The sequence below is a fragment of the Colius striatus genome, chromosome 1 (assembly GCF_028858725.1).
Source record: "Colius striatus isolate bColStr4 chromosome 1, bColStr4.1.hap1, whole genome shotgun sequence".
NCBI lineage: Eukaryota > Metazoa > Chordata > Aves > Coliiformes > Coliidae > Colius > Colius striatus.
In genome coordinates, this window is record NC_084759.1 from 460,007 (window position 1) to 484,581 (window position 24,575).

Sequence of the window (24,575 nt, forward strand, 5' to 3'; positions counted from 1 at the left end):
ACAAGAGGAAAGGGGCTGGAGCTGCCCCAGGGGAGGCTGAGGCTGGAGCTGAGGCAGAACTGTTTCCCTGAGAGGGGTGTCAGCCCCTGTGCCAGGCTGCCCAGGGAGCTGGGGCAGTGCCCAGCCCTGGAGGGATCCCAAAGCCCTGGGCTGAGGTGCTGAGGGCTGTGGCTCAGTGCTGGCTGTGGCAGGGTGAGGGCAGGGTTGGACTCATGGTGAAATGATTCTGTGATTCCATGGCCCCAAGCTCAGCCCCCCAGCACCTCAGTGCTGTCCCCAGAGCTGCACCCCCAGCCTGTCCCATGCTGACAGACAAATCAGGGCACAGCGGCTCCCGCAAGCAGCAGCCCCCGGCCGCGGGGAGGGACCCCCACCAGACCAGAGCGTCACAAAGAGACAGTTTATTAGCGCTGGGGATTTGCTCCTCAGCAGCGTGGGAGCTCCCTGGCGAGGGCAGGCGCTGCCGGCCCCCCGCGGCCCCCCTGGGCACGGCACGGCACGGCACGGCCCGGCGCCGCAGACACCACAGACACAGCCTCGGCACACAGCGACCCGCCGCTGCAGCGCGGGGCCGGTCCGCGCCGTCCGAGGTGCCCCGGGCCGCGGCCGCGCTACGTGTCGGCTCCCGGAGCGTCTGTCGCTGCCGGGTCCGGAGAGGCCCCGGGCGCCCCGGTCCCCGCTGCGCTGCGCTCGGCGGCGGCGGCTCGGCGCCGGACGATGCCCGGCATCAGCGCCACGTAGGCTCGCACCAGGCGGTGGTTGGCGTGGACCAGCTTGGCGGCGCAGCTCTCCAGGCAGCTCTCCTGCGGCACGGGGACGGGGGTGAGCGCGGGGCGGCAGCGGCGGGACGCCCGGCGGGCCGGGGCGGGCGCCGGAGCCGGGCTCACCTCGCGGCCGGTGAGCAGGCGGTAGTTGAGGTTGCAGACGCAGTGGCGGAAGCACAGCTCGGTCATGCGGTTGTAGACCAGCAGGAAATCCCGCAGCTGCGGCACAGGCGGCACCGGCGCTCACGCATTCGCCCCGGACCAGACCGGAGCCCCCGGGACCCGCCGGCACCGAGGCCGCCCCGAGCCCGAGACTCTCCCGGGACCCGCCACGGCCCCCCCCGGTCCCTCCACGCCCCGCCCGCTCCCGCCACAGCCCCCCCCGGTCCCGCCACAGCCCCCCCGGTCCCGCCACGCCCCGCCCGCTCCCGCCACAGCCCCCCCAGTCCCTCCACCGACCCCCCCGGTCCCGCCACGCCCCGCCCGGTCCAGCCACGGCCCCCGGCGCCGCTCACGCTGCGGAGCTGCTGCCGGTGCTCGGCGGCCGCCGGCTCCATGCCCGGCCCCGACGTCACTCCCGGCGCTGGGCTCGCGGCGTGACGCGATTCCGGCGCGTCCCGGGCCCAGGCGGAGCCGGAGCCGCTCCCGGTGCCCGTCCCGGTGCCGGTGCCGGCGGCGGCCGCAGGTGCGCGCGGGGGGGAGCGGCCCCGGGAGCGCGGCCGGGGCGGGCCGGGGCTGCGGGACCGAACCCCGCCGCGTCCTGGGGCTCGGGCGCTGCTCGGCGGGGCCTGCGCGGGGCGCCGGGGCCCCGTGGTGCGGAGCGCGGCTGGTGCGGGACGCGGCTCCTCCGCGGGCTCCGGGCTCGGCGGCCCCTGCCCCGGGCGGGCGCTCGGTGCGGAGGCTGCCCCGGGCCGGGGGAAGGGGCGCGGGCCGTGCCCTGGGGCTGCCCCGGGCCGGGGGAAGGGGCGCGGGCCGTGCCCTGGGGCTGCCCCGGGCCGGGGGGAAGGGGCGCGGGCCGTGCCCTGGGGCTGCCCCGTCGGGGCGGGCCGCTCCCGTGGCCGGCGCGCACGGCCTGGAATGCGCTCGGACCGGTCCGGGCGCAGCAGGGCCCTCCAGCGCTCCCTTTGCGGACGTGGCAGCGGGCTCTGGGCCAGGGGCTGCTCGGCCGCGGGGCCGCGGCCGGCCCGGGGCAGGACCCACCGCTCCGACGGCGGCTGCTGCGGGGCCGGGGGGCGGCCGGTGCTCGGGGCGGCCACGGCTGTGAGCTGAGGGAGGCTCCTGCGGGGCCGGGGCTGGCTCTGGGGGGCTGTGGGGCTGCAGCAGCCCCGAGGGAACGCCAGGCCCTGAGGCTGGGGGCACCCTCTGCCTGCTCCCCCACTGCAGGGAGCACCGCCTCGGGAAGCCCCGAGACCCTGTCTGGGCAGGGGGGCGGTTCCATCCCTGCCTGGTGCTGGGGCGTCAGCACAGTGTCCTCACAGGCCCTGAGGATGTCGGACGGGATCATGAGCAAAGCGGCCACCATGGAGATCCCCATCAGCAGCAACGGGGACACGGGCAGCCTGCCCGAGGACGACGGCCTGGAGCAGGTCAGGGGCTGGGGGCTGGGGGTCGATGGGGGCTGCCCCGGGATGTGTGCTGTGTCTCACACGCTGCTCCTGTGCCCCAGGACCTGCAGCAGGTGATGGTGTCGGGACCCAACCTCAATGAAACCAGCATCGTCTCTGGCGGCTACGGGGGCACGGCCGAGGGCATCATCCCCACCAGTGCCATCAAAGGTACCTGGGGCTCTGGCGGGGAGGGGGCTGCAGCTTGAGCCACAGGGCCCAGCAGCCCAGCCCCTGTGAGAGGTGCTGGGCAGGGGCCTGGCCCGGGCAGGGGGCTGCAGGTCCCCTCCAGCTGGGGAGGGCTGGGCTGGCCCCGGGGGCTGCCCACGGCTGCAGCTCGTGGTGCCCAGGCTCTGCACCATGCTGCAGGGTCTGCTGGCAGGGAAGGGCTCTGTGCCTGGGGACCCCCTGGCGAGGGTGGGCACAGCCCACTCATGATGCCCACTTATGGTGGGCTGGGGCAGGTTTTCTCCGAGCCCCGTGCCCTCCCCTTCCTTCCTCTTCTCCTGCCTCGGGCCAGTCCCTGGGCTGCAAGTGCCTGATGGCAGGGCCATGCTGTCCCTGCCGGCCCAGGGCAGGGGGCTGGGATAGGCTGCCCCCCTGTGCTCTCCCCCAGTGCTGTTTCACACAGTGCCCCAGCACTGCCAGCCCTGCCCTGGGCTGCAGGGATGTGGGGCTGCAGGGATGTGGGGCTCTGCAGGAGCGAGGCCTCACGTGCTGGCCCCCAGCCCGCCATGCCGGGGCAGCGAGTGCCACGGTGGGCGCCTGTGCCCGTGTCCCTGCCGTGCCAGGGCTGTGCTGGTGATGCTGGGGAGGGCAGGGGACGGCAGGGGCAGCGCCGGGTGCGGGGGGCTCCGTCTGTCTGTCAGCCCCCAGCCCTGGTGCCACGTCACTCACCCGCTCCTGTTGCTGTCCCCGCTGCTCTCCCACCCGCACGCTCGCCCCCACCCTGCCCCCTGCCCCCCGCACGCCAGCCCCTCCGTTTCCAGGCTGCCTTGTCCGTCCTCCCCCGCCCCGAGGAGCCTCCGTGTGCCCCAGCGCGTCGGCCGCCGGCAGGATGGCGGCTCAGGCCACGGCTCCAGCAGGTACAGCGGCCACACGGCCCTGGGGGGCACCACAGACCCCCCCGGTGCTGCCAAGGCACAGGGGCCACAGGCGAGATGCCCAGGTGCCTGACTGTGCGGGGCTCCTGCAGGGAGCAGCGCAGGGGAGCCCCCAGGTGCTGCCCAGCACCTCCTGTCCCCTCCAGCCCTGGCAGGAGGGTCAGGCAGGATGTGAGCAGCACGGGGCAGCGCTGGGGCCGTGTGCCGGTCCCTGCCTGGGACCTGCTGGAAGGGCTGGTGGGCAGGGGAAGGGGAGGGGGCTGGGGCAGGGGAGGGGGCTGGGGCCCTGCTGCCTGCACGAGGTGTCAGGCTCTGATGCCTGTGAGCTGCTGAAGGGACACTCAGCACTGCGAGGCAGGGTGAGGTACCCAGGGCTGTGCTGCAGCTGGGCAGGAGGGGGCGCTGCCCAGACAGGACTTCAGAAACACAGAATCGTTTTGGTTTTCAGAGCCCCTGGAGCTGCTGGAGCCCAACCCTCCCCTCAGCCTGCCACAGCCACCACTGAGCCACAGCCCTCAGCACCTCAGCCCCAGGGCTTTGGGATCCCTCCAGGTCTGGGCACTCCCCCAGTTCCCTGGGCAGCCTGGCACAGGGGCTGACACCTCTCTCAGGGAAACAGTTCTGCCTCAGCTCCAGCCTCAACCTCCCCTGGGACAACTCCAGCCCCTTTGCTCTTGTCACTTGTAGCTCAGGAGCAGAGACCGACCTCCCCAGGCACAGGCTGCTGTGAGGGAGTGTCAGAGAGTGCTGCTGTGTCCCCTCAGGCTCCTCTTCTCCAGGCTCAACACCCCCATTCCCTCAGCCCCTCCCGAGCACCCTTGTGCTCCAGCCCCTTCCCCAGCTCCACGAAGCTGCTCTGGTGCGTGGGCTTTGCTGAGCCCCGCCGTTGGGTCAGCTCCTGTGCCGGGGCTGAGCCGTGCCGGGGCTGTGTGTGTGTGTTCCAGGCACGAGCCTCCACCAGCCTCACCCCGGCCCGGCTGGCAGTGGGGAGGAGATCGTGCGGGGCATCGCCGTGGAGAAGTTCGACATCGTCAAGAAGTGGGGGATCAACACCTACAAGGTGGGACACTGCTGGGACCCCCAGGGCAGTGGCAGGGGGTGGGATCTGGCTGGGGGTTCTCCTGGGAGCCCCAGGGCAGTGGCAGGGGGTGGGATCTGGCTGGGGGTTCTCCTGGGAGCCCCAGGGCAGTGGCAGGGGGTGGGATCTGGCTGTGGGGTCTCCTGGGAGCCCCAGGGCAGTGGTAGGGGGAGGAGGCTGGTTGGGGGGTCTCCTGACACCCCCATCCCGCACCCACAGTGCACCAAGCAGCTGATCTCGGAGCGCTTCGGGCGCGGGTCCCGCACGGTGGATCTGGAGCTGGAGACGCAGATCGAGCTGCTGCGGGAGACCAAGCGCAAGTACGAGTGCGTGCTGCAGCTGGCACGGGCCCTCACCAACCACTTCTACAGCCTGGTGCAGACCCAGCACGCCCTGGGCGATGCCTTCGCCGACCTCAGCCAGAAGTCACCCGAGCTGCAGGTGTGTGTGGGGCAGGCGCAGGCTGCACAGGGCTCAGCAGCCCCCCAGCAGCACAGGGAGGCACAGAATCCTCTCAGCTGGAAAAGACCTCTAGGGTCACCCAAAACCAAACACTAACCTCGCACTGCTGAGCCCACAACTCTCCTGAGGGTCTCCAAGGGCAAGGGCAGAGTCCTGCAGCTGGGGAGGAACCAGGCCCTGCAGCAGCACAGGCTGGGGGTGAGCTGCTGGAGAGCAACTCTGGGACAGGGACCTGGCACTGCTGGGGGGCAGCAACTGCCCAAGTGCTGCAGAGAGGCCAGTGCAGGGCTGCCAAGGTGCTGAGGGGCTGCAACATGTGTGTGAGGAGGAAAGGCTGCAGCCCTGGGGCTGCTCAGCCTGGGGAACAGAAGCCTGAGCTCAGGGGCACCTCAGCAACACTCACAAGCACCTAAAGGCTCCTGCAAGGTGCTGAAAGGCTCAGGAGCAAGTGCTTTGGTGCTGAGGGGAGGGAGCCCTGGCCCAGGCTGCCCAGGGAGGGTGTGGAGGCTCCTTCCTTGGAGGTCTTCAGACCCCCCTGGACACGTTCCTGTGTGACCTGATCTAGGTGGGAGCTGCTTCTGCAGGGGGTTGGGCTGGATGAGCTCTAACGGTCCCTTCCAGCCCCCACCACGCTGTGATACTGTGAAAAGATCTTTAGGATCATCCAAGACCAAACACTAACATTTCAGAGCCGAGCCCACCCCTGAACTAAAGCACATCCCTCAGCAAGGACCTGAGGGGTGGGAGTGAGGTGGGAGGAGGAGCAGGGGGGATAGTGAAGATGCTGAGCTCAAGCACAGGGCAAGGGGAGCGTGAGGGACCCCATCCAGCACCGCCCGGCAGCCCCCAGGCCAGCTCTGGAGGAGAGGGGGCTGCGCTGGTACAGCCCCCCCAGCTCCCCCTGCCCTGCCAGGAGGAGTTTGGGTACAACGCAGAGACGCAGAAGCTGCTGTGCAAGAACGGGGAGACGCTGCTGGGCGCCGTCAACTTCTTCGTCTCCAGCATCAACACGCTGGTGAACAAGACCATGGAGGACACGCTGATGACGGTCAAGCAGTACGAGACGGCCAGGTAGAGCGGGGCTCGGGGGGCTGGGGGCGGCTCCGGCACGGCACGGCCCCGGCACGGCTCCAGCACCCCGTCCTGCGCAGGCTGGAGTACGACGCGTACCGCACGGACCTGGAGGAGCTGAGCATGGGCCCCCGTGACGCCGGCACCCTGTGTCGGCTGGACGCGGCGCAGAGCCAGTTCCAGAGCCACAAGGACAAGTACGAGAAGCTGCGCGCGGACGTGGCCATCAAGCTCAAGTTCCTGGAGGAGAACAAGGTGGGGACGGGCCGTGGGGCTGGGGAGGAAGGGACTGCTCGCTCAGGGGGACCCTCGGCCCTGAGCTGCCCCCCTGAGCCAGGGGGTCCATGGGGCAGAGGGATGGGGAGGGGGTGCAGCGTGCCTGTCTCTGCCCACCCCCAACACCCCCCAGCCCTGCCTTCCCCTGGGTTTTGGGGGGATCTAGGGGGCTGCCAGCAGCAGCTCTGACCCCTCCCTGCCCCACACCGGGACCCTGCCTGAGGCCCCAGGCCCTGACCCCTCCTGCTCTCCCCAGATCAAGGTGATGCACAAGCAGCTGCTGCTCTTCCACAACGCCATCTCTGCCTACTTCGCCGGGAACCAGCAGCAGCTGGAGCAGACCCTCAAGCAGTTCAACATCAAGCTGAAGACCCCCGGTGCCGAGAAGCCCTCCTGGCTGGAGGAGCAGTGAGCTGCCCCCCGGGTGCCACCCCCTGCGCCTGCTGCCTGGGGGTGCCATATGGACCTGAACGGTGGCCGCCGGCTCGGGGCCGGGCCCCGCTGCGCCTGGGGGCTGCCCGCCGGGCTCGGTGGGGCTGCTCCGGGTGGGGAGAGGGGCCTGGCCCTGCCTGGGGAGAGGCTGGGGCTCCCCAGTCTGTGGGGCAGAGCCCAGCCCTGCTCCTCTGCAGCCCAGCGGCACGGCACAGCACGGCAGCCGGAGCCCCCCCTGCCTCCTGCCCCCACCACAGACCCCACACCCCACGTCCCTCTGCACTCCTGGGGAGGGGGATGCCCCATGACCCTCCCTCTGAGCTCTGGGGTGGGACAGGCGTGGGACCCCCCAGGATACCCCTGCCCTGCCCCAGCTGCAGACGAAGGTCCGATGGCAGCGGGATGGGTCCCATCGGGGGACCGTGAGCTCCCAGGCGGGGGGCGGCACCTGGGGGGGCTCCTGCCCTCACCCCCACCCCTGGGGTTGTCCTCTCGCCCTCCTGGCTGAGCCCCGGCCCGTCCCAGGCTGCTGGTCTCGCACTCCCCCAGCCTCACACTACACTCCCCTCGCCGCCATCCCCAGGGCTGTGGCGTGCCCCTTGTCCCCTCGGGACCCCCCTGGCTGGGGCCGTGCTGCTGATAGCCCGGGGGGGCACCGGCAGACCCCTGACAGCAGCGGGAGCAGGAGGGGCTGGGACCAAGGACCAAGTGCCGGCATGTCCTGACGTGTGCTGCGGGTGGGGGTCCCTGCCCTGGGGTCCCTGTGCCGTGTGCAGGGGTCCCTGAGCTGCAGGTGGGGGATTGCTGTGCTCTGTGCGGGGGGTCCCTGCCCCGGGGGTCCCTGGGCTGCAGGTGGGGGGTCCCTGGGCTGCAGGTGGGGGGTCCCTGCCCCGTGCTGCTGCCCAGCCCCAGCCCAGCCCTGGGCAGCACTTGGGCACTTTCTCCTGAGACAGATGCGTTTGTTTCTCTCGATAATTTAATCCCCGATAATTTAATGTCTGGATCTGACCCCCACCCCCCTTCTTTCCTGGTGAAGGTCTGAACCCCCCCTCCCCTCCCCTCGACTTCTGTAAGACTCCAGAATAAAACGGTACGGATCAGGTGCGTGGGGCTGGGGGCTGTCCCTCGGCTGGGGAGGGGGCGGCGGGACGAGGGGGAGCTGACCCTGCACAGACTCCATCCCGCTGTCCGGGGGGGCAGCAGAGGAGCCCCCTCCCTGCTCTGTGCACGGGGCTGGTGGCAGCGACCGTCTCGGGGTCCTGCCCTGCGGGGGAGTCGCGGCTGCCAGGGGCGAAGGGACGAGGAGCCCACCCCCAGCCCCTGCCCGGGATGCCCCGAGCTCTCGGCGCTGCCCGTCCCGTCGGAGCTGGGGAGGGGGCTCCCTGGGGAGGGGTCGCGGAAGGCGGGACAGGGCTCGGGGAGCTCCTGCTCATCCTCCCGGGCATAGTGGGCCCGGGCCCTGCCGCCCCCTCCCCTGGTCCCTCCCCCGCCTCGGCACCGCGCGGGCGATGCTGCCCCGACAGGCAGCGGCGGGGGGCTCGGTGCTGCCCGTTGCCATCGTCCCGCCGGCACCACCGGGGACTCGCGGGGTGTCGGGACAGTCTCATCCCACCGGGGAGACCTCCCCAGCCCCCACACACACAGCCTGAGGCCCCCGTGTGCCCATCCCCTGGGGTCCTGGCGTGGGCGGCATCACAGGTACCTATCCCTGCGCCCCCCGGGGGTCTCACTGGCTGCTGGGGAGCAGCGGCTGTGTCCCTCAGCCGTGTGGGGTGTCGCGGAGGTGAGGGCTGGAGGGGGGGCTCGGGGGCTCTCCCAACACCCCTCTGCCCACAGGCGCTGTGCCCCTTCCCCACAGCCCCCACCAGCCGCTGCCCCGAGCCCCACACGCCCCTGCCAAGGGGGGAGCCTGGGTGGGAGCTGGGGGTCCCGTATGCTGGGGGTCCCGTCCCACACCCCCATCCCAAGGCGGGTGGCTGGAGCTGTGAGTGCTGGCAGTAGAGACCTGCTGTGGGCTCCGTCCAGATCCTGATGGCATCAGCATGTGGCACTGCAGAGACCCCCGGGACCCCACACACGTGGGAAGGGGGGCACCATCCCTGCCCCCCACTCACCCCTTGGCTACTCGCCAGAGCTGCTGGACTGTGAGGAGCCACACACCATCCTCATCCTCGTACCCAGCACCACCAGCCACCTCCAGCTCAGTGTGCCTGCAGCACAGGGGCCCTGTGGTGCTCCCCACGGTGCAGGGGGCTGCAGTGAGACCCCCACTCTGCTCCGGGAGCGGCTCCACCAGCTCCCACCACACCACTGCCCCACAGCCCCCCACACGTGCTGCCCAGCGGCCTGTGGTGCCTCGTGGCCACGGTGCACATCAGGAGTGCCATGGCCACTGGGCTCCCTGCGCTGCTGGGGGCCGGGATTATTGGGGTGGGGGAGGGCAGCCCCTCGGCTCCTTTCCCTGGGGGGGGGGGGGGGGGGGTGTCTCTCCATCAGCACGTGCTCCGTGAGGGATGTGGCACGATGCAACCCCTTCCCGCTTCACACCTCGGATTCCAATGACCCTCCCCTCACAGCTCTGGCACCCCTTCTTCCCTCTCCTGCTCCATCTCCCACCGACACCCCCCAACTGTGAGACCCCCTCCACCAGCCCCCTGGTCTGCAGATCCCTCCCCATGACATCCCCCCCCCCCCCCAGATCCACTGCGGCATCACTGCCCTCCTCTCCCACCCCAAAACCACTTGGAATCACTAGGGGACCCCCTCCCGGTTTTGGGGAGGGGGGTGTCACGCCCCGCCGGAGCGGGATGCGGTTGCCATGGCGACAGCCGGGTACCCCAGGATGCAGGGGGTGCGCCCGGAGCCCCCCCCCACTGCAGAGCCACAGCCCGGACGCGACCACTCGCGCTGAGGGGGGGGACTTGGATTCTGCTCTCTTCCTCCTCCTCCCCCACGGGACCCCTCCCCAGGCGGACCGACCCCTCGGGAACGGCGACGCGGCGCTCAGAGCGTGGGTCCGCGTGGGGGAGACCCCGCTCATTCCGCGTGGGAGAGGGGATGCGTGTGGAATGCGCCCCCCCCCCTTCCGTGTGGCTGTGGTGCGGTCCGGTGTGGCAGCCGCCGCCGCTGCCCATCCCTGGCGCAGTCCCCGCCGGGCCGGGCCCAGGATGCGGGGGGGGGTCCCGCGGCGTGGGCTGGCGCGGGGGCGGCTCTGCGCGGACGGTGAGTGGGGGGCGAGCACGCGTGGGGAGGGGGCGGGGGGGCGCACACGGACACGGACACGCCAGGCCTGCTGTATGCGAGGGGAATGCGGTGGGGGTGGGGGCGTAGCGGTGGCCTGTCGCGAGTTGGGGGGGGGTGTGGGTGGGCTGGAGGGGCGCGAGAAGAATTGGGGGGACAGGGAGAGGGGAGATGGGGGGGTCAAGGGCCGGGGAGGCAGAGGGATGAGCGGGGCGGGGAGGGGGGGATGGGGGTCAGGACGTGGGGTTGGGGACGGGGACGCGGTGGGGGGCAGGGACGGGGGGACGGGGGCACGGAATGGGGGGCGTCGGGGGGAGGAGAGACGGGAACGAGGAGACGGGGACGAGGGGGGACGGGGACAAGGGACGGCAGCGGCGAGAGGCTGCGGGGATAAAGGGGCGCAGGGACAAGGAGGAAGGACAGAGACACGGGGGGTCGGAGGGATGGGGAGGTCTGTGGGCAGAGCCGGAGGGGACACAGAGGGCGGGGGCGCGGGGATACGGGGAGCACAAGGAGAGGCCGGGGGGGGGACACAGGAGGAGGGGCGGCCCGTGGGGCCGGGCCGTGCCCGCAGCGTCCTGGAGGGGCCCGGGCCCGGGGCCGGCGCTGCTGCAGCCCCCCCGTTCGCCCGCGGTGCCTCCCCGCGCCCAGCCGCTGCCCCCCCGCGCCGCCGTCCGTGCCCGGTGCGGGGCGGCCGCGGGGGCGGTGCCGTCGGGGCGGGCGGTGCCGCACAATGGCGGCCGGCGCGGGGCCGGGCCTGGAGCGCGGGGCCGGGCCGGGGGCGGCGGCGGGGGCGGGGGGCTGGCCCGGGACCGACCGGGACGCGGACGGGGGGCGTGCGGCGGGGGGTCCCGGCGGGGCCGTGGGGCGGGCGCGGGGGGGGTGTGGGTTTGCGGGGGGCAGGCGGGGGCGTTGCGCGGGGTCCGCAGCGATGGGGGGGGCGGGGGGCGGCGCGGGGCGCGGTGTGAGGCGGGGAGACCCCCCCATACACACCCCCCCTGAGGGCGCGTGGGGCCGGGCGGGCTCGGTGCGGTGGGCGCGGGGCGCGCTGCGGGGGCTCGGGGGGCTGCTGACCGTGCCGCACAGGCTCAGGCTGAGCGCAGCGCCGCGGGACGCCGCCATGGCGAGGCGCGAGGCCAGCGCCAGCCCCGTGGTGCGGCAGATCGACAAGCAGTTCCTGGTGTGCAGCATCTGCCTCGACCGCTACCGCAACCCCAAGGTGCTGCCCTGCCTGCACACCTTCTGCGAGAGGTGAGGGTCTGCCCCCTGCAGCCCCCCGCAGCCCCCTGCAGCACACAGCCCCGCCATGGCTCACTGTGCCATGCTACAGCCCCACCACATCCCCCCCCACCATGTCCTGCAGCTCCTCATGCAGCTGCTGCAGGAGGGAGCTGGGGTCTCCGTTCCCTGCCTGTACCTGCTGCAGGGGGGAGCTGGGGTCTCCATCCACTGCCTATACCTGCTGCAAGGGGGAGCTGGGGCTGCCGCGCCCCAAGGCTCAGTGCTGCAGCCCCACTGTTCCCTGCTGCATCCCCATAGCACCTTGTTAGACCTGTGCTGTCCCCCTGCTGCCCCCCACCACAGGCTGCCCTCCCCACTGCATTCCCAGAGCATCCCCCAGGCCCACAGCAAGAGCAGAGCTGCTCCCCAGCCAGCCCTTCTCACATGCCTCCCCCTCCCACCTGCCATGGGGCAGCCAGAGACCCCCCTCTGCTCCCTGACCCTCCAAGTGAGAGATGGGGCTGAGCCCCCACAACTGTCCTCACCCCTCCACTTGTCCTGGGGGGCTGTGCAGCCTGCCCCTGTGGCCCCCTCATCCCCCCCCCACGTGCTGCAGCAGCCAGGTCAGGTCCAGGGGTGATGGGGGGGCTAGTGGTGGGCTCTGTACTGGTCTCTGCTCTCTCTGTACCCCCAGAGACCCCTCCCCTCAGCCCCTGCCCCAGCTCCCCTGGCTCTCCCCTCGTCCATCCATCCGTCCGGCTGACCTCGGGGCTCTGGCCACTGCTTGCAGCCCCCCCGTCCATCCATCTGTCCCGCCGTCTGTCTGCCCCCGGCCCCCAGCGTGCTGCAGCCCGGCCCCCCCGTCCGTCCGTCCATCCCTCCGCTCCAGCCCCACGCTCCCTGCTGCGCCGCCCTCCTGTCTGTCCGGCTGCCCTGCCAGCCCCCTCCGCTGCCCCTGCTGAGCTGCAGTGCGGCCCTTCTGTCCATCCCTCTGTCCCTCCGTCCTACTGTCCATCCGCTCTGGCCCCCTTCCTCCTGCCCTGGCTATGCTCATCTCCCCTGTCCACCCTGTCTGTCCACCTCCAGCCCTGTCCCTCTGCTCCTGCCCCACACACCCCAACCCCTCTCATCTATCTATACTGTCCACCTGCTCCTCCAGCCCCGTCCCCCTGCTCCTGCCCCACACACCCCAACCCCTCCTGTGTGTCTGTACGTCCTGTTGTTCACCTGTTCCTCGGACCCCATCCTTCTGCTGCCATCCTTCACACCTCAGTCCCTCCTATCTGTCTGTCTGCCTGCCCCTCCAGCCACATTCCTCTGCTCCTGCCCACACACCCCAACCCCTCCTGTCTGTCTGTCTGTCCTCCTGTCCAGCCCCGTCCCTCTGCTCCTGCCCCGTCTCCGCCTGCGTGGCTCCTGACCCTCTGATTGTCCCCATTCACCCCAGGTGTCTCCAGAACTATATCCCGCCCCAGAGCCTGACCCTGTCCTGCCCCGTCTGCCGCCAGACCTCCATCCTGCCCGAGCGCGGCGTCGCCGCCCTCCAGAACAACTTCTTCATCACCAACCTGATGGAGGTTCTGCAGCGGGACCCCGACAGCGGCGGCCCCCACCCCGGCCGCGGCCTGGACCCCGTCAGCGCCGTCACCGGGCAGCCCCTCTGCTGCCCCAACCACGAGGGCAAGGTGTGTGGCGTGGGCTGGGTGGGCGCGCGGGGGGCGTGCGGGGGGCCGGCGCGGGCGGCCCTGAGTGCCGGTCGGTGCGCAGGTGATGGAGTTCTACTGTGAGCCGTGCGAGACGGCCATGTGCCGCGAGTGCACCGAGGGCGAGCACCGGGAGCACGTCACCGTCCCGCTGCGCGACGTGGTGGAGCAGCACAAGGCGGCCCTGCAGCAGCAGCTGGATGCCGTCCGCGGCAGGTACGGGCCGGGGGGGCGCGGGCAGCGGGGCCGGGGCGCCACCGGGACTCCCCCCACCCAGCGCCGGCCCCTCGCAGGCTCCCGCAGCTGGCGGCGGCCATCGGGCTGGTGTCGGAGATCAGCCAGCAGCTGGTGGAGCGCAAGAACGAGGCCGTGTCTGAGATCGGCAGCACCTTCGAGGAGCTGGAGGCGGCGCTGCGGCAGCGCCGGGGGCTGCTGGTGCGGGACCTGGAGGCCACCTGCGGGGCCAAGCAGAAGGTAACCGGGCATGCGCCGCGCTGGGCTGCGGGCACCAGCCGGGGCCCCGTCCCAGCGCCGAGGCTGACGCGGCCGCCGTCCCGCAGGTGCTGCAGACGCAGCTGGACGCCCTGCGCCAGGGCCAGGAGAGCATCCTCAGCAGCTGCGCCTTCACCGAGCAGGCGCTGCACCACGGCACCGCCACCGAGGTGCTGCTGGTGAAGAAGCAGATGAGCGAGCGGCTGAGCGAGCTGGCGAGCCGCGAGTTCCCCGAGCACCCCCACGAGAACGCCCAGCTCGACTACGTGGTGGAGACTGAGGGCGTCCGCAAGTCCATCCTCAACCTGGGCGTGCTGATCACCACCAGCGCCACGGCACACAAGACGGTGGCCACGGGCGAGGGGCTGCGGCACGCCGTGGTGGGACAGCCCTCCTCGCTCAGCGTCACCACCAAGGACAAGGACGGCGAGCTGGTGCGCAGCGGCAGCGCCAGCCTGCGCTTCCAGGTGACGGCGCCGGACGGCGGCGCGGCCGAGGCCGAGGTGCAGGACAACAAGAACGGCACCTACGAGCTGCTCTACACCCCCCGCGCCGAGGGCGACTTCCTGCTCTCCATCCTGCTCTACGGGCAGCCCATCCGCGGCAGCCCCTTCCGCGTCCGCGCCGTCAAGGCCTCCGACGTGCCCCCGTCCCCCGACGACGTCAAGCGCCGCGTCAAGTCGCCCAGCAGCGGCCACATCCGGCAGAAGGCCGTGCGCCGGCCCTCCAGCATGTACAGCAGCGGCAAGAAGAAGGAGAACCCCATCGAGGACGAGCTCATCTTCCGTGTGGGTGAGCGGCGGCGGCGGGGGCGGCAGGGATGGGGCGGGGGGACAGGTCTGGGGCCCCCCCCTGAGCCCGCTCTGCACCGCAGGGAGCCGTGGCCGGGAGAAGGGGGAGTTCACCAACCTCCAGGGCATCTCCACCTCCAGCAGCGGCCGCATCGTGGTGGCCGACAGCAATAACCAGTGCGTGCAGGTAGGACCCCGGCCCCGGCCGTGGCCCCGGCGCGTGTCCCCCGCCTTCCCCGTGCCCGGACGGACCCTGCCCTCGCCCCCCCAGGTGTTTTCCAACGAGGGGCAGTTCCGGCTGCGCTTCGGGGTGCGGGGCCGCTCCCCGGGGCAGCTCCAGCGCCCTACCGGCGTCACTGTGGACATGAACGGGGACATCATCATCGCCGACTACGACAACCGCTGGGTCAGCATCTTCTCCCCCGAGGGCAAGTTCAAGGTGAGGGCCAGCAGCTGGTGGGAGGGGGTTGTGGCTGTGCCCCCATCCCCAGCCCTGACCCCTCTCCCTGGCTGCAGACCAAGATCGGTGCCGGGCGGCTGATGGGCCCCAAAGGCGTCGCCGTGGACCGCAACGGCCACATCATCGTGGTGGACAACAAGGCCTGCTGCGTCTTCATCTTCCAGTCCAACGGCAAGCTGGTCACCAAGTTTGGCAGCCGCGGCACGGCCGAGCGGCAGTTTGCAGGTACACTCGATGGTAATACACCGACTGGCAAGTCCCCTCTTCCTTACTGCATGCCTTTGGCTTCCCGCTGCACCGGGGCCGGGCCGCCACGGTGAGTACCGCGCACCGCAGGGCACCGGCACAGCCGGGACTGGGCTCGGGTTTGGCTCCTGGGTTGGGTTCTGGGTCCTAGACTGGGTTTGGGTTCTGGGCTCTGGTTCTTGGTCCCAGCCGTGGTGCTGGCAGTGGGCTCTGCGCCCTGGGCTCTGGGGTCTCCTGCACATCCTGCACTAACCCCGTGCGTGTGCTGGCCTCACTGGCTGCTGGCGCGGCACTAACCGCACTAACCAGGCACCGGGGCAGGACCCGGGGGCGTCCCCGTGGCGCTGGTGCTGGACCCCGTCCCCTTGCTGGGACTGAGCCCCTGCCCTCCGCAGGGCCCCACTTTGTGGCCGTCAACAACAAGAACGAGATCGTGGTGACTGACTTCCACAACCACTCAGTGAAGGTGAGTGACAGCCGCGGCAGGCTGTGGGGGGCGGCCGCCGGCGGCCCCGGCCCCGTGCAGCCCCGCCGTGCCAGTGCCAGTGCCGGCACAGCCCGTGGTGACGCCTCTGCCCAGGTGTACAACGCGGACGGAGAGTTCCTCTTCAAGTTCGGGTCGCACGGGGAGGGGAACGGGCAGTTCAACGCTCCCACCGGCGTGGCCGTCGACGCCAATGGCAACATCATCGTCGCCGACTGGGGCAACAGCCGCATCCAGGTACCGGCACCGCGGCCCCTCCGGCCCCTGCCCTGATAGCTCCTGGGACCCAGCCCTGTGCTGGGGTCAGCGCTTGGGCCACCAGCCCCAACCCCTCCTGTGCTGAGACTGGGGAGGGGATAATGCTGCTGTGGGGCTGGGGAGGGGGTGATGCTGCTGTGGGGATGGGGATGGGAATGGGAAGATGCTGCTGTGGGGCTGAGGAGGGGATAATGCTGCTATGGGGCTGGGGAGGGAACAGTGCTGCTGTGGGGCTGAGGAGGGAGTGATGCTGCCATGGGGATGGGGACGGGAAGATGCTGCTGTGGGGCTGGGGAGGGGTGGTGCTGCTGTGGGGCTGGGGAGGGGTGGTGCTGCCATGGGTCTGGGGGCTGTCAGGGCCATCAGCATCTCTGTGCCCATCCCCACAGGTCTTCGACAGCTCGGGCTCCTTCCTGTCCTACATCAACACAGCGGCCGACCCCCTGTACGGGCCGCAGGGCCTGGCCCTCACCTCGGACGGACACGTGGTGGTGGCCGACTCTGGCAACCATTGCTTCAAGGCCTATCGCTACCTGCAGTAGCCGCCGTGGGCTGGGGACGCTGCCCGTGCTGGGACAGAGTCCGCGGGACCCCCGGCAGTGCCCCCACGGCAGGGACCCCCGGTGCGGGCAGCCCCACGGCAGGGACCCCCGTGCCTGCCCCGGCCCTTCATGTGCACTTTATCCCGGGGGCAGCCGGGCCCCGAGCGCGGGCGAGGACGGGTCTGGCCGGGGTGGGGGCTGCCAGGGGGGACCGTGGTCGTGTCCTTCCTCCTGCCCCACAGGCGCATGGGAGGGGGGGATGTGGGGGGGCTGCCGGACTCGCACTGCTCGTGGCCGTGGGGCAGTGGGGGGTGCCCCCCGCCCCGGCCCCCTCCCGCAGCCTGAGCCCTGGCCGTGGGGCAGCCGCGGGTGCCTGCCCCTGCCCCTGCCCCCGCGGCGGGGCTGTGCGGGGCCGCTGCCACACGCTGACAAACTGTATGTACAAATAAAGTATTCTGGAGGTACTCTGAGCCCCCCAGCGCTGCCCCACGTCAGGGGGAGTGGGGGTAGCTCCTCTGACACCCACCCTGGTCACAGCCACGGCAGCACCTGCACCGGCGGCAAAGCCTTGATGGGGCTGGGCTCAGGGGCTGGGCTGGTGCCACTGATGGCATCCTGGGGGCTGTGAGACCCTTGTGCTACTCCAGGACCCCCGTGGGGCTGCAGGACCCCTGTGCCATGCTGAGAGCCCCGTGGGGCTGCAAGACCCTCCTGCCAGACCAAAACCCCCTTGGGGCTGTGAGACCTCTGTGCTGCTCTGGGAACCCCATGGGGCTGCAGGACCCCTTGGGGCTGCAGGACTCCCATGCTATGCTGGGACCACCTGTGGGGCTGCAGAACTCCTGGTGCTATGCCAGGACTCCTTGGGGCTGCAGGACCCCCATGCTGTGCCAGACCCCCAGGATCTGCAGGACCCCCATGCCACACCAGGATCCTCATGGGGCTGAAAGACTCCCAGTGCCACACCGGGACCCCCAGGATCTGCAGGACCCCCATGCCACACCAGGACCCCCGTGGGGCTGCGGGACCCCCGTGCCACACCGAGCCGTCCATGAGGCTGCAGGACCCCCGTGGGGCTGCGGGACCCCTGTGCCACGCTGAGCCCTCCGTGGGGCTGCAGGACCCCCGTGGGGCTGCGGGACCCCCGTGCCACGCGGAGCCCTCCCTGAGGCTGCGGGACCCCCGTGTCCGGGCAGCCGCCGCCGTGCCAGGTGCAGCGGGGCCGGCCCCGCTCCCGGAGCGCTGCCAGCGCTGGCCGTCGGCCCGGGACGGGACGGGACGGGACGGACTGGCCGTGCCGGGACAGCGGGGGCGGGCACGGACCGGTCCGACGGGAAGCGGGACGGGGTCGGATGGGCAGCGCCGGGAGAGGGATGGAGCGGGGGGGTCTGTGCTCGCCCTCCCTGTCGGGCTCTGCCCAGCAGACCCGCACCCCACGGCAGCTTTGTCCCGCTCAGGGGCTGCCCCTGGGGCCAGGGCGCCGGTAGCTGCGGGATGTGCCCCTCGCGACCCTCGGCTGTCCCCCTGGCTGCCCCCCGGCTGCCCCCTGGCTGCCCCCCGGCTGCCCCGGCACCGCGCCCGGCCCTGCCCATGGCTGGGGGCCAGAGCAAACAGTGCCCGTGGGGTCAAGGCCCTTCCCAGTACCGGGATGGGGGGGGGTTGCTGGGAAGGGGCTGGGCTGGGGCCAGGACGCCCCTGCTCCCCATATCCCCAACTACACAACATGGGGGGCTGATCAACCCTACCAGAGTTGGACCCTCGGGGCTGACTCTCTCCCTGGGGTCAGCCCTTCACCCCTGTTCCTGCCCCACTGGGAGCAGCCCTTCACCCCCATCCCCATCCCATTGCCTTGGGTTCTGAGCCCCACTGGTGTCCCTGGGCCGAGGGCCAAGGCTCTACTGTCACCTCCTCCCATGGGGTGTGAGCCCTGTCCCCCCCGACTCCCCACAATGGCTCTGTGGTTGGGGGGGATGATGGGGGGGGATGCACCTCCCATTCGCTGCCCTGTCCCTTTGCCCCTCATTCACTGCCCTGTCCCTGTGCCCCCCATGCAGTGCCTTGTCCTTGTGCCCCCCCATTCACTGCCCTGTCCCTTTGCCCCTCATTCACTGCCCTGCTCTTGTTTCCCCCATGCACTGCCCTGTCCCTGTGCCCCCCCCCCATTCACTGCCCTGTCCCTTTGCCCCTCATTCACTGCCCTGTCCCTGTGCCCCCCATGCAATGCCTTGTCCCTGTGCCCCCCCCATTCACTGCCCTGTCCCTGTGCCTCCCCCATTCAGTGCCCTGTCCCTTTGCCCCTCATTCACTGCCCTGCTCTTGTTTCCCCCATGCACTGCCCTGTCCCTGTGCCCCCCCCATTCACTGCCCTGTCCCTTTGCCCCTCATTCACTGCCCTGTCCCTGTGCCCCCCATGCAATGCCTTGTCCCTGTGCCCCCCCCATTCACTGCCCTGTCCCTGTGCCTCCCCCATTCAGTGCCCTGTCCCTTTGCCCCTCATTCACTGCCCTGCTCTTGTTTCCCCCATGCAGTGCCCTGTCCTTGTGCCCCTCATTCACTGCCCTGTCCCTGTGCCCCCCATGCAGTGCCTTGTCCCTGTGCCCCCCCCATTCACTGCCCTGTCCCTTTGCCCCTCACTCATTGCCCTGTTCTTGTGTCCCACCATTCACTGCCCTGCTCTTGTTTCCCCCATGCAGTGCCTTGTCCTTCTGCCCCCATGCAGTGCCCTGTCCTTGTGCCCCCCATTCACTGCCCTGTCCATGTGTCCTCCCATTCACTGCCCTGACCATGTGCCCCCCCCATGCAGTGCCCTGTCCATGTGCCCCCCCGCCCCCCCCCGCACAGCCAAAGGTTTCGTGGAGTGGGCTGGGTTGAGCAATGGGGCAGGGCAATTGTGTAACCACCCCTCCTGCCCTATATAGAGCTGTGGGGCAGACAGAGCCTCAGGAGACACCATGAGGGTCCTCACCACTGCTCTCTGCCTGGCATGGGCCCTGGCCCTCGCCTGCGCCCACCCTCTGTGAGTGGGGCACTGGGGGGCACAGAGGAGGTGGGAGTATGGGGTGGGGTGGCTGTTTGGGGCAGGGGGTAAATGGGGTGGGGGCTGTACGTGGGGTGTGTATGTGGCTGTTTGGGGCTCTGAGCTGTGAGCCCACAGTGCTTCCCATCCCCAGGATCCACAGCAAACAACAGGCAGCTGGAGGGGGTCACCCCCATGGCGCTGAGACCCCCGGCAACGACACAGGTGAGAGCCCACGGCAGCGGGAGGGAGGCAGAGTCACAGGTGTGTGAGACACAGTGAGTGCTGTGGAGTGGGAGGCCAGGGGTCTGTCTTGGGGGTCTGCACCACCCTGACACCCCTCTCCCCAGACCTGGCCCAGCTGTGTGCGGATGAGAGCGGCTTCGACGCCACCACGCTCAGCGAGAACGGCACCATGCTCTTCTTCAGAGGTGGGGCTGGGCGGCTGCCCTGGGGGACACTAGAGCAAAATGAGGACTAGAAATGGGCTGTAATGGGGCAGGGGGTTGGATCTGTGGGGCTGGGGGAACTGGGGAGTGGGTCCTGAGGCGTCTGTGAGAAATGGGGGGTGACGAGCCTGGCACTGGGAGACTGGAGGTGGGAACGAGGGAGGGGATGGGCGGGATAATGAGGTCCATGGGGGCAGATGACAGAAGGGAGCTTTGAGTTGGAGGTCTGGATAAATGTGGAATGGGCTGGGGATGGGGCTCCAGGGAGGACAACAAAGGGCTGTGTGGGGAGTAGTGGGGCAGGGGGGCTGTGGAGCACCCGAGGGCTGTGGGCACAGGGTGTAGGGCAGCGCCAAGGGCCCGCTGGCCATGGGGCCAACCGCTGCCCTGCCCAGGCGAGGAGGTGTGGGAGAGCTCCTGGAGGGACCCCCGGCCCCACGTCCGCCCCCTGCACACATCCTGGCCCGAGCTGAGTGGCCCCGTGGACGCGGCGCTGCGCCTGCCCCTCCGGCAGCACCCCGGGCACAGCCACGGCCTTTACCTCTTCCAGGTACTGCCGCGGGGGGGTGGCGGGTGCTGGCGGGGGTCCCGGGCTCGGTGGCCCCACGTGCTGCCATGGGAGCCATGTAGTGGGGGTGGGGGTCCTCTGCCCAGACCCCTGAGCGGGCCCACGGGACCAGTTCTGGGGGCTGCCGGGAGGGATGGGCTCTGGAGGGTCTTGTCTCGAGAGGGGGCTCCTGTCCTGGGAGTGTCCCCCGGGTCTGGCCCTGTGTCCCCCCCGGGGTGGTGGCCGCGGGGCTCAGCCCGTGGGGTACCCGCAGGGAGAGCAGGTCTGGGCGTACGCCGACGGGCAGCTGCTGCCCGGCTTCCCGCGGCGAGTGGAGGACGAGTTCCCGGGGGTCCCCGGGGGACTGGACGCGGCCGTCGAGTGCCCCGCCGAGGAGTGCGGGGGCGAGAGTATCCTCTTCTTCAAGGGTGAGCGGCGCCGGGGCCGGGGGGCAGGAGGGTGAGGGCTGTGGCAGGGCTGTGGGGCTGGGAGCCGTGCCCCTCGGGCTCACCGGTGCCGTCGGTGCCGTGGGGCGGCAGTGGGGGCTGGGTGGGCAGAGGGGCTGCCGTGGGGCACCGAGGGGGGCTGTGGGGCTGGGAGCCGTGCCCCGCGGGCTCACCGGTGCGGTGCCGTCGGCGCAGGGGACGAGGTATGGGCGTTCGACGTGTCGCTGCGGGTGACGAAGCCGCGCGTGTGGCCGGGGCTGGGGCCGTGCGGGGCTGCCCTGCGCTGGCTGGAGCGTTTCTACTGCCTGCGGGGCACCGGCTTCCAGCGCTTCCACCCCCTCACCGGCCCCCTGAGCCCCGCCCGCACCCGCGACCTCCGCGACTACTTCATACCCTGCCCGGGACGAGGTGAGCACTCCCCCACCCTCCCCGGGACCCCCGCCGTGCCCCCTGGGGGCTGCGCCCCCTGCCCGCAGCCCCCCGGCCCCGCTGTCAGCGCTGCGGCTCCCGGCAGGGCACGGGCAGGGGAACGCCTCGTGGGGGGATGCCGGGGAGCCCTGCAGCCAGATGCCCTTCCAGGCCCTGCTCTCTGACGACACCGGGCGCATCTACGCCTTCCGTGGTGAGGGGCTGCGGGGCACCGGGGGCGGCTATGGGGCTGTGGACAGCCGTGACCCCCCGTGGCAGTGCTGGGGGCTGCGGGGCAGGCGGCCGTGGGGCCGTGGGGGGGCTGTGGCGTGGGGGCTGTGGCTGTGCTGAGGGGTGGATTGGTGTGGCAGGTCAGTGGGGCAGACCTGTGGAGTATAGCTATGGGATGGGGCTGTGGGGCAGGTCGGTGGGGCAGAGCTGTGGAGTATAGCTATGGGATGGGGCTGTGGGGCAGGTTGGTGGGACAGATCTGTGGAGTATAGCTATGGGATGGGGCTGTGGGGCAGGTCGATGGGGCAGAGCTGTGGAGTATAGCTATGGGATGGGGCTGTGGGGCAGGTCAGTGGGGCAGACCTGTGGAGTATAGCTATGGGATGGGGCTGTGGGGCAGATCAGTGGGGCACACCTGTGGAGTATAGCTATGGGATGGGGCTGTGGGGCAGGTTGGTGGGACAGATCTGTGAGGCAGGTCGGTGGGGCAGAACCATGGGCAGGGCCATGGGATAGGGGTGTTTGGTAGGTCGGTGGGGCAGGTCCGTGGGGCAGAGTCGCTGACGCAGCCCGCAGGGAATCTGTCCTTCCGCCTCGACTCGCTGCGGGACGGGCTCCACGCGTGGCCCGTGGGACAGAGCTGGCCGGGACTGGAGGGGGAAGTGGACGCTGCCTTCGCCTGGGAGGGACGCTCCTACCTGATCCAGGTCTGTCTGGGGGCCGCTGCCCCTCGCTCTCCCCCTCCCCAGCCCCGGGGGGTCTCGCCCCCGCTGCCGTTCGCTGATCCGCCAGTGAGGCCACCCCCGAGGGCTGCACCCGAGGCGGGGGGGACACGTCGTACCCGGCACCGGGACCCCAGGGGACATCACCCCCGGGGCCGGGGCACGCCGGGGCCGTCACCGCCGGGATCAGCGCCAGCCCAGCCCAGGTCCCCGGGGATCCCACAGACCCCAGCCCCGCCCCCGGCCCGCCCCGGGCCGCCCCCGGCCCACGCCGCCGCTCTCCGCAGGGCTCCCAGGTCTCCGCCTTCCTCTCGGGGCAGGGCCACCGGCCCGTCCTGGGCTACCCGCGGCCGCTGCAGGATGAGCTGGGGGTCCCCAGCGCCGACGCCGCCTTCACCTGCCCCGGCTCCGCGCAGCTCTACCTCATCTCAGGTGGGCACCGCGCCGCGGGACCCCCACCGCGCCCCCTCCCCGCTGCCCGGTGCCCGTGGGCTGACGGAGTCGTCCCGCAGGGAGCAGCATCCGGACCGTGGACCTGTCGCAGACGCCGCGGTGGGCGGGACCCGCGGTGCCGCTGCCCCACGACGCCGTGGACGGGGCCATGTGCACCTCCGACGGCGTCTTCCTGTTCCACGGCCCCCGCTTCGCCCGGTACGATGGCGTGGGCGAGCTGCTGGCGGCGCGGGAGCCCGCAGCCCTCGGCAGCATCTCCGCGCGCTTCCTGGGCTGCCCGCAATAAACACCGCACAGACCCCCAGCAGCTCCGCGCTGTGTCCCCGCGCCCCTCGCGACAGACACCGCACAGACCCCCAGCAGCTCCCGCGCTGTGTCCCCGCGCCCCTCGCGACAAACACCGCACAGACCCCCAGCAGCTCCGCGCTGTGTCCCCGCGCCCCTCGCGACAAACACCGCACAGACCCCCAGCAGCTCCGCGCTGTGTCCCCGCGCCCCTCGCGACAAACACCGCACAGACCCCCAGCAGCTCCCGCTCTGCCGGGGGTCGGGGGTCCCGGTGCCACCCCGGGCTGGCTGGGCGGGGCCGTGCGGGGGTCGTGCCGGGTGACACGGGGGGGTGCGGGGGGCTTCAGGCCGGGCCGTGTCAGCTGGGGGACTCCCGGGTCGGGCCGTTCCGTACCGGGTTATGCCCTGCCACGGTGCTGAGCAGCGCCCGGTGCCAATCCGCGCCGGCAGCAGCCTGCCTGCCGGTACCGTACCGGGCCGTGACCCACACACCGTGCCAGGCTGTGCCGTGTCCCATAGCACCGTGCCGAGCCGTGCCGAGCCCCGTGGCAGCGTGTCCTGTGGCATCGTGCCATACCGTGCTGGGCTGTGACCCACACACCGTGTCAGGCCGTGCCGTGTCCCATGGTACCGTGCCGAGCCGTGCCGAGCCCCGTGCCATCATGTCCTATGGCACTGCACCGAGCCATTGCCAATCTCCGTGCCATCATGTCCTATGGCACTGTGCCGAGCCGTGCCCAGCCATGCCAAGCCTCCGTGGCACCGTGTCCTGTGGCATCGTGCCATACCGTGCCGGGCTGTGACCCACACACCGTGTCAGGCCGTGCCGTGTCCCATGGCACCGTGCCGAGCCGTGCCGAGCCCCGTGGCTGCGTGTCTCATAGCACCGCACCGAGCCATGCCGATCTCCGTGCCATCATGTCCTATGGCACTGTGCCGAGCCGTGCCCAGCCATGCCAAGCCTCCGTGGCACCGTGTCCTGTGGCATCGTGCCATACCGTGCCGGGCTGTGACCCACACACCGTGTCAGGCCGTGCCGTGTCCCATGGCACCGTGCCGAGCCGTGCCGAGCCCCGTGGCAGCGTGTCTCATAGCACCGCACCGAGCCATGCCGATCTCCGTGCCATCATGTCCTATGGCACTGTGCCGAGCCGTGCCCAGCCATGCCAAGCCTCCGTGGCACCGTGTCCTGTGGCATCGTGCCATACCGTGCCGGGCTGTGACCCACACACCGTGTCAGGCCGTGCCGTGTCCCATGGCACCGTGCCGAGCCGTGCCGAGCCCCGTGGCAGCGTGTCTCATAGCACCGCACCGAGCCATGCCGATCTCCGTGCCATCATGTCCTATGGCACTGTGCCGAGCCGTGCCCAGCCATGCCAAGCCTCCGTGGCACCGTGTCCTGTGGCATCGTGCCATGCCGTGCCGGGCTGTGACCCACACACCGTGCCAGGCTGTGCCGTGTCCCATAGCACCGTGCCGAGCCGTGCCGAGCCCCGTGGCTGCGTGTCCCGTGTCCCCGGCCGGACGCACCGGACCGTGTGTGGTTCCCCCCCCTCCGTCCCGCTCCGTCCCCCGCCCTGACAGGAGCTCGCGGCCGGTGTCCATGTGCCGCTGCCCCCTCCCGCCCCGCTGCCGGTGCCGGTGCCAGTGTCAGTGCCGGTGCCAGTGTCGGTGCCGGTTGCCGGTGCCGCTGCCGGTTGCCGCTGCTGGTGCCAGTGTCGGTGCCGGTTGCCGCTGCCGGTGCCGGTTGCCGCTGCCGGTGCCAGTGTCGGTGCCGGTTGCCGGTTG

At 71.1% G+C, this 24,575-nt stretch overlaps 4 protein-coding genes across 7 annotated transcripts; 3 read left to right on the forward strand and 1 right to left on the reverse strand.

Annotated features, from left to right (window-relative positions):
* Window positions 1-386: 386 nt before the first annotated feature.
* Window positions 387-1,424, reverse strand: TIMM10B (translocase of inner mitochondrial membrane 10B). The gene is made up of 3 exons (XM_061989909.1): window positions 1,280-1,424; window positions 888-983; window positions 387-803 (listed from the first exon to the last, which is right to left on the reverse strand). Exons 1-3 carry the CDS (start codon window positions 1,319-1,321, stop codon window positions 612-614), a joined length of 330 nt encoding a protein of 109 aa, XP_061845893.1. The 5' UTR covers window positions 1,322-1,424; the 3' UTR covers window positions 387-611.
* Window positions 1,267-7,894, forward strand: ARFIP2 (ADP ribosylation factor interacting protein 2). Of its 2 annotated transcripts, XM_061989887.1 has the most exons (9): window positions 1,267-1,449; window positions 2,243-2,350; window positions 2,431-2,539; window positions 3,343-3,453; window positions 4,416-4,531; window positions 4,769-4,990; window positions 5,925-6,082; window positions 6,163-6,337; window positions 6,615-7,894. In XM_061989887.1, exons 2-9 carry the CDS (start codon window positions 2,252-2,254, stop codon window positions 6,768-6,770), a joined length of 1,146 nt encoding a protein of 381 aa, XP_061845871.1. In that variant the 5' UTR covers window positions 1,267-1,449; window positions 2,243-2,251; the 3' UTR covers window positions 6,771-7,894. The 2 variants fall into 2 exon arrangements, with proteins under 2 accessions (XP_061845871.1, XP_061845880.1); XM_061989896.1 differs by lacking the exon at window positions 3,343-3,453 and having other exon boundaries at window positions 1,270-1,449.
* Window positions 7,895-9,927: 2,033 nt separating this feature from the next.
* On the forward strand, window positions 9,928-16,697 carry TRIM3 (tripartite motif containing 3). Of its 2 annotated transcripts, none has more exons than XM_061989921.1 (12): window positions 9,928-10,012; window positions 11,117-11,281; window positions 12,699-12,936; window positions 13,019-13,170; window positions 13,248-13,428; window positions 13,515-14,238; window positions 14,321-14,424; window positions 14,509-14,676; window positions 14,754-14,934; window positions 15,339-15,409; window positions 15,524-15,664; window positions 16,075-16,697. In XM_061989921.1, exons 2-12 carry the CDS (start codon window positions 11,151-11,153, stop codon window positions 16,225-16,227), a joined length of 2,244 nt encoding a protein of 747 aa, XP_061845905.1. In that variant the 5' UTR covers window positions 9,928-10,012; window positions 11,117-11,150; the 3' UTR covers window positions 16,228-16,697. The 2 variants fall into 2 exon arrangements, with proteins under 2 accessions (XP_061845905.1, XP_061845913.1); XM_061989929.1 differs by having other exon boundaries at window positions 14,754-14,922.
* Window positions 16,698-19,160: 2,463 nt separating this feature from the next.
* On the forward strand, window positions 19,161-22,798 carry HPX (hemopexin). 2 transcript variants are annotated; one of them, XM_062020319.1, is made up of 10 exons: window positions 19,161-19,243; window positions 19,398-19,507; window positions 19,594-19,674; window positions 20,088-20,242; window positions 20,514-20,667; window positions 20,881-21,093; window positions 21,200-21,307; window positions 21,901-22,031; window positions 22,334-22,478; window positions 22,559-22,798. In XM_062020319.1, the coding sequence occupies exons 1-10, from the start codon at window positions 19,179-19,181 to the stop codon at window positions 22,783-22,785; spliced, it is 1,389 nt and encodes a 462-aa protein (XP_061876303.1). In that variant the 5' UTR covers window positions 19,161-19,178; the 3' UTR covers window positions 22,786-22,798. The 2 variants fall into 2 exon arrangements, with proteins under 2 accessions (XP_061876303.1, XP_061876304.1); XM_062020320.1 differs by having other exon boundaries at window positions 19,398-19,468.
* The last annotated feature ends 1,777 nt before the right edge of the window (window positions 22,799-24,575 follow it).

What these genes read in the sequence shown, in the direction of transcription:
- TIMM10B (XM_061989909.1), bottom strand. Translation starts at nt 1,321, where the DNA reads ATGGAGCCGGCGGCCGCCGAGCACCGGCAGCAGCTCCGCAGC. An exon ending in ACCGGCAGCAGCTCCGCAGC is followed by an intron (nt 984 to 1,279) that starts GTGAGCGGCGCC and finishes CCTGTGCCGCAG; the next exon opens with CTGCGGGATTTCCTGCTGGT. An exon ending in GCCTGCTCACCGGCCGCGAG is followed by an intron (nt 804 to 887) that starts GTGAGCCCGGCT and finishes CCCGTGCCGCAG; the next exon opens with GAGAGCTGCCTGGAGAGCTG.
- HPX (XM_062020319.1), top strand. Translation starts at nt 19,179, where the DNA reads ATGAGGGTCCTCACCACTGCTCTCTGCCTGGCATGGGCCCTGGCCCTC. An exon ending in GAGTATCCTCTTCTTCAAGG is followed by an intron (nt 20,668 to 20,880) that starts GTGAGCGGCGCC and finishes CCGTCGGCGCAG; the next exon opens with GGGACGAGGTATGGGCGTTC. An exon ending in CATACCCTGCCCGGGACGAG is followed by an intron (nt 21,094 to 21,199) that starts GTGAGCACTCCC and finishes GGCTCCCGGCAG; the next exon opens with GGCACGGGCAGGGGAACGCC.
- ARFIP2 (XM_061989887.1), top strand. Translation starts at nt 2,252, where the DNA reads ATGTCGGACGGGATCATGAGCAAAGCGGCCACCATGGAGATCCCCATC. An exon ending in AGGACGACGGCCTGGAGCAG is followed by an intron (nt 2,351 to 2,430) that starts GTCAGGGGCTGG and finishes CCTGTGCCCCAG; the next exon opens with GACCTGCAGCAGGTGATGGT. An exon ending in CCCCACCAGTGCCATCAAAG is followed by an intron (nt 2,540 to 3,342) that starts GTACCTGGGGCT and finishes CCCGCACGCCAG; the next exon opens with CCCCTCCGTTTCCAGGCTGC.
- TRIM3 (XM_061989921.1), top strand. Translation starts at nt 11,151, where the DNA reads ATGGCGAGGCGCGAGGCCAGCGCCAGCCCCGTGGTGCGGCAGATCGAC. An exon ending in CCTGCGGGGCCAAGCAGAAG is followed by an intron (nt 13,429 to 13,514) that starts GTAACCGGGCAT and finishes GCCGTCCCGCAG; the next exon opens with GTGCTGCAGACGCAGCTGGA. An exon ending in CGAGCTCATCTTCCGTGTGG is followed by an intron (nt 14,239 to 14,320) that starts GTGAGCGGCGGC and finishes TCTGCACCGCAG; the next exon opens with GGAGCCGTGGCCGGGAGAAG.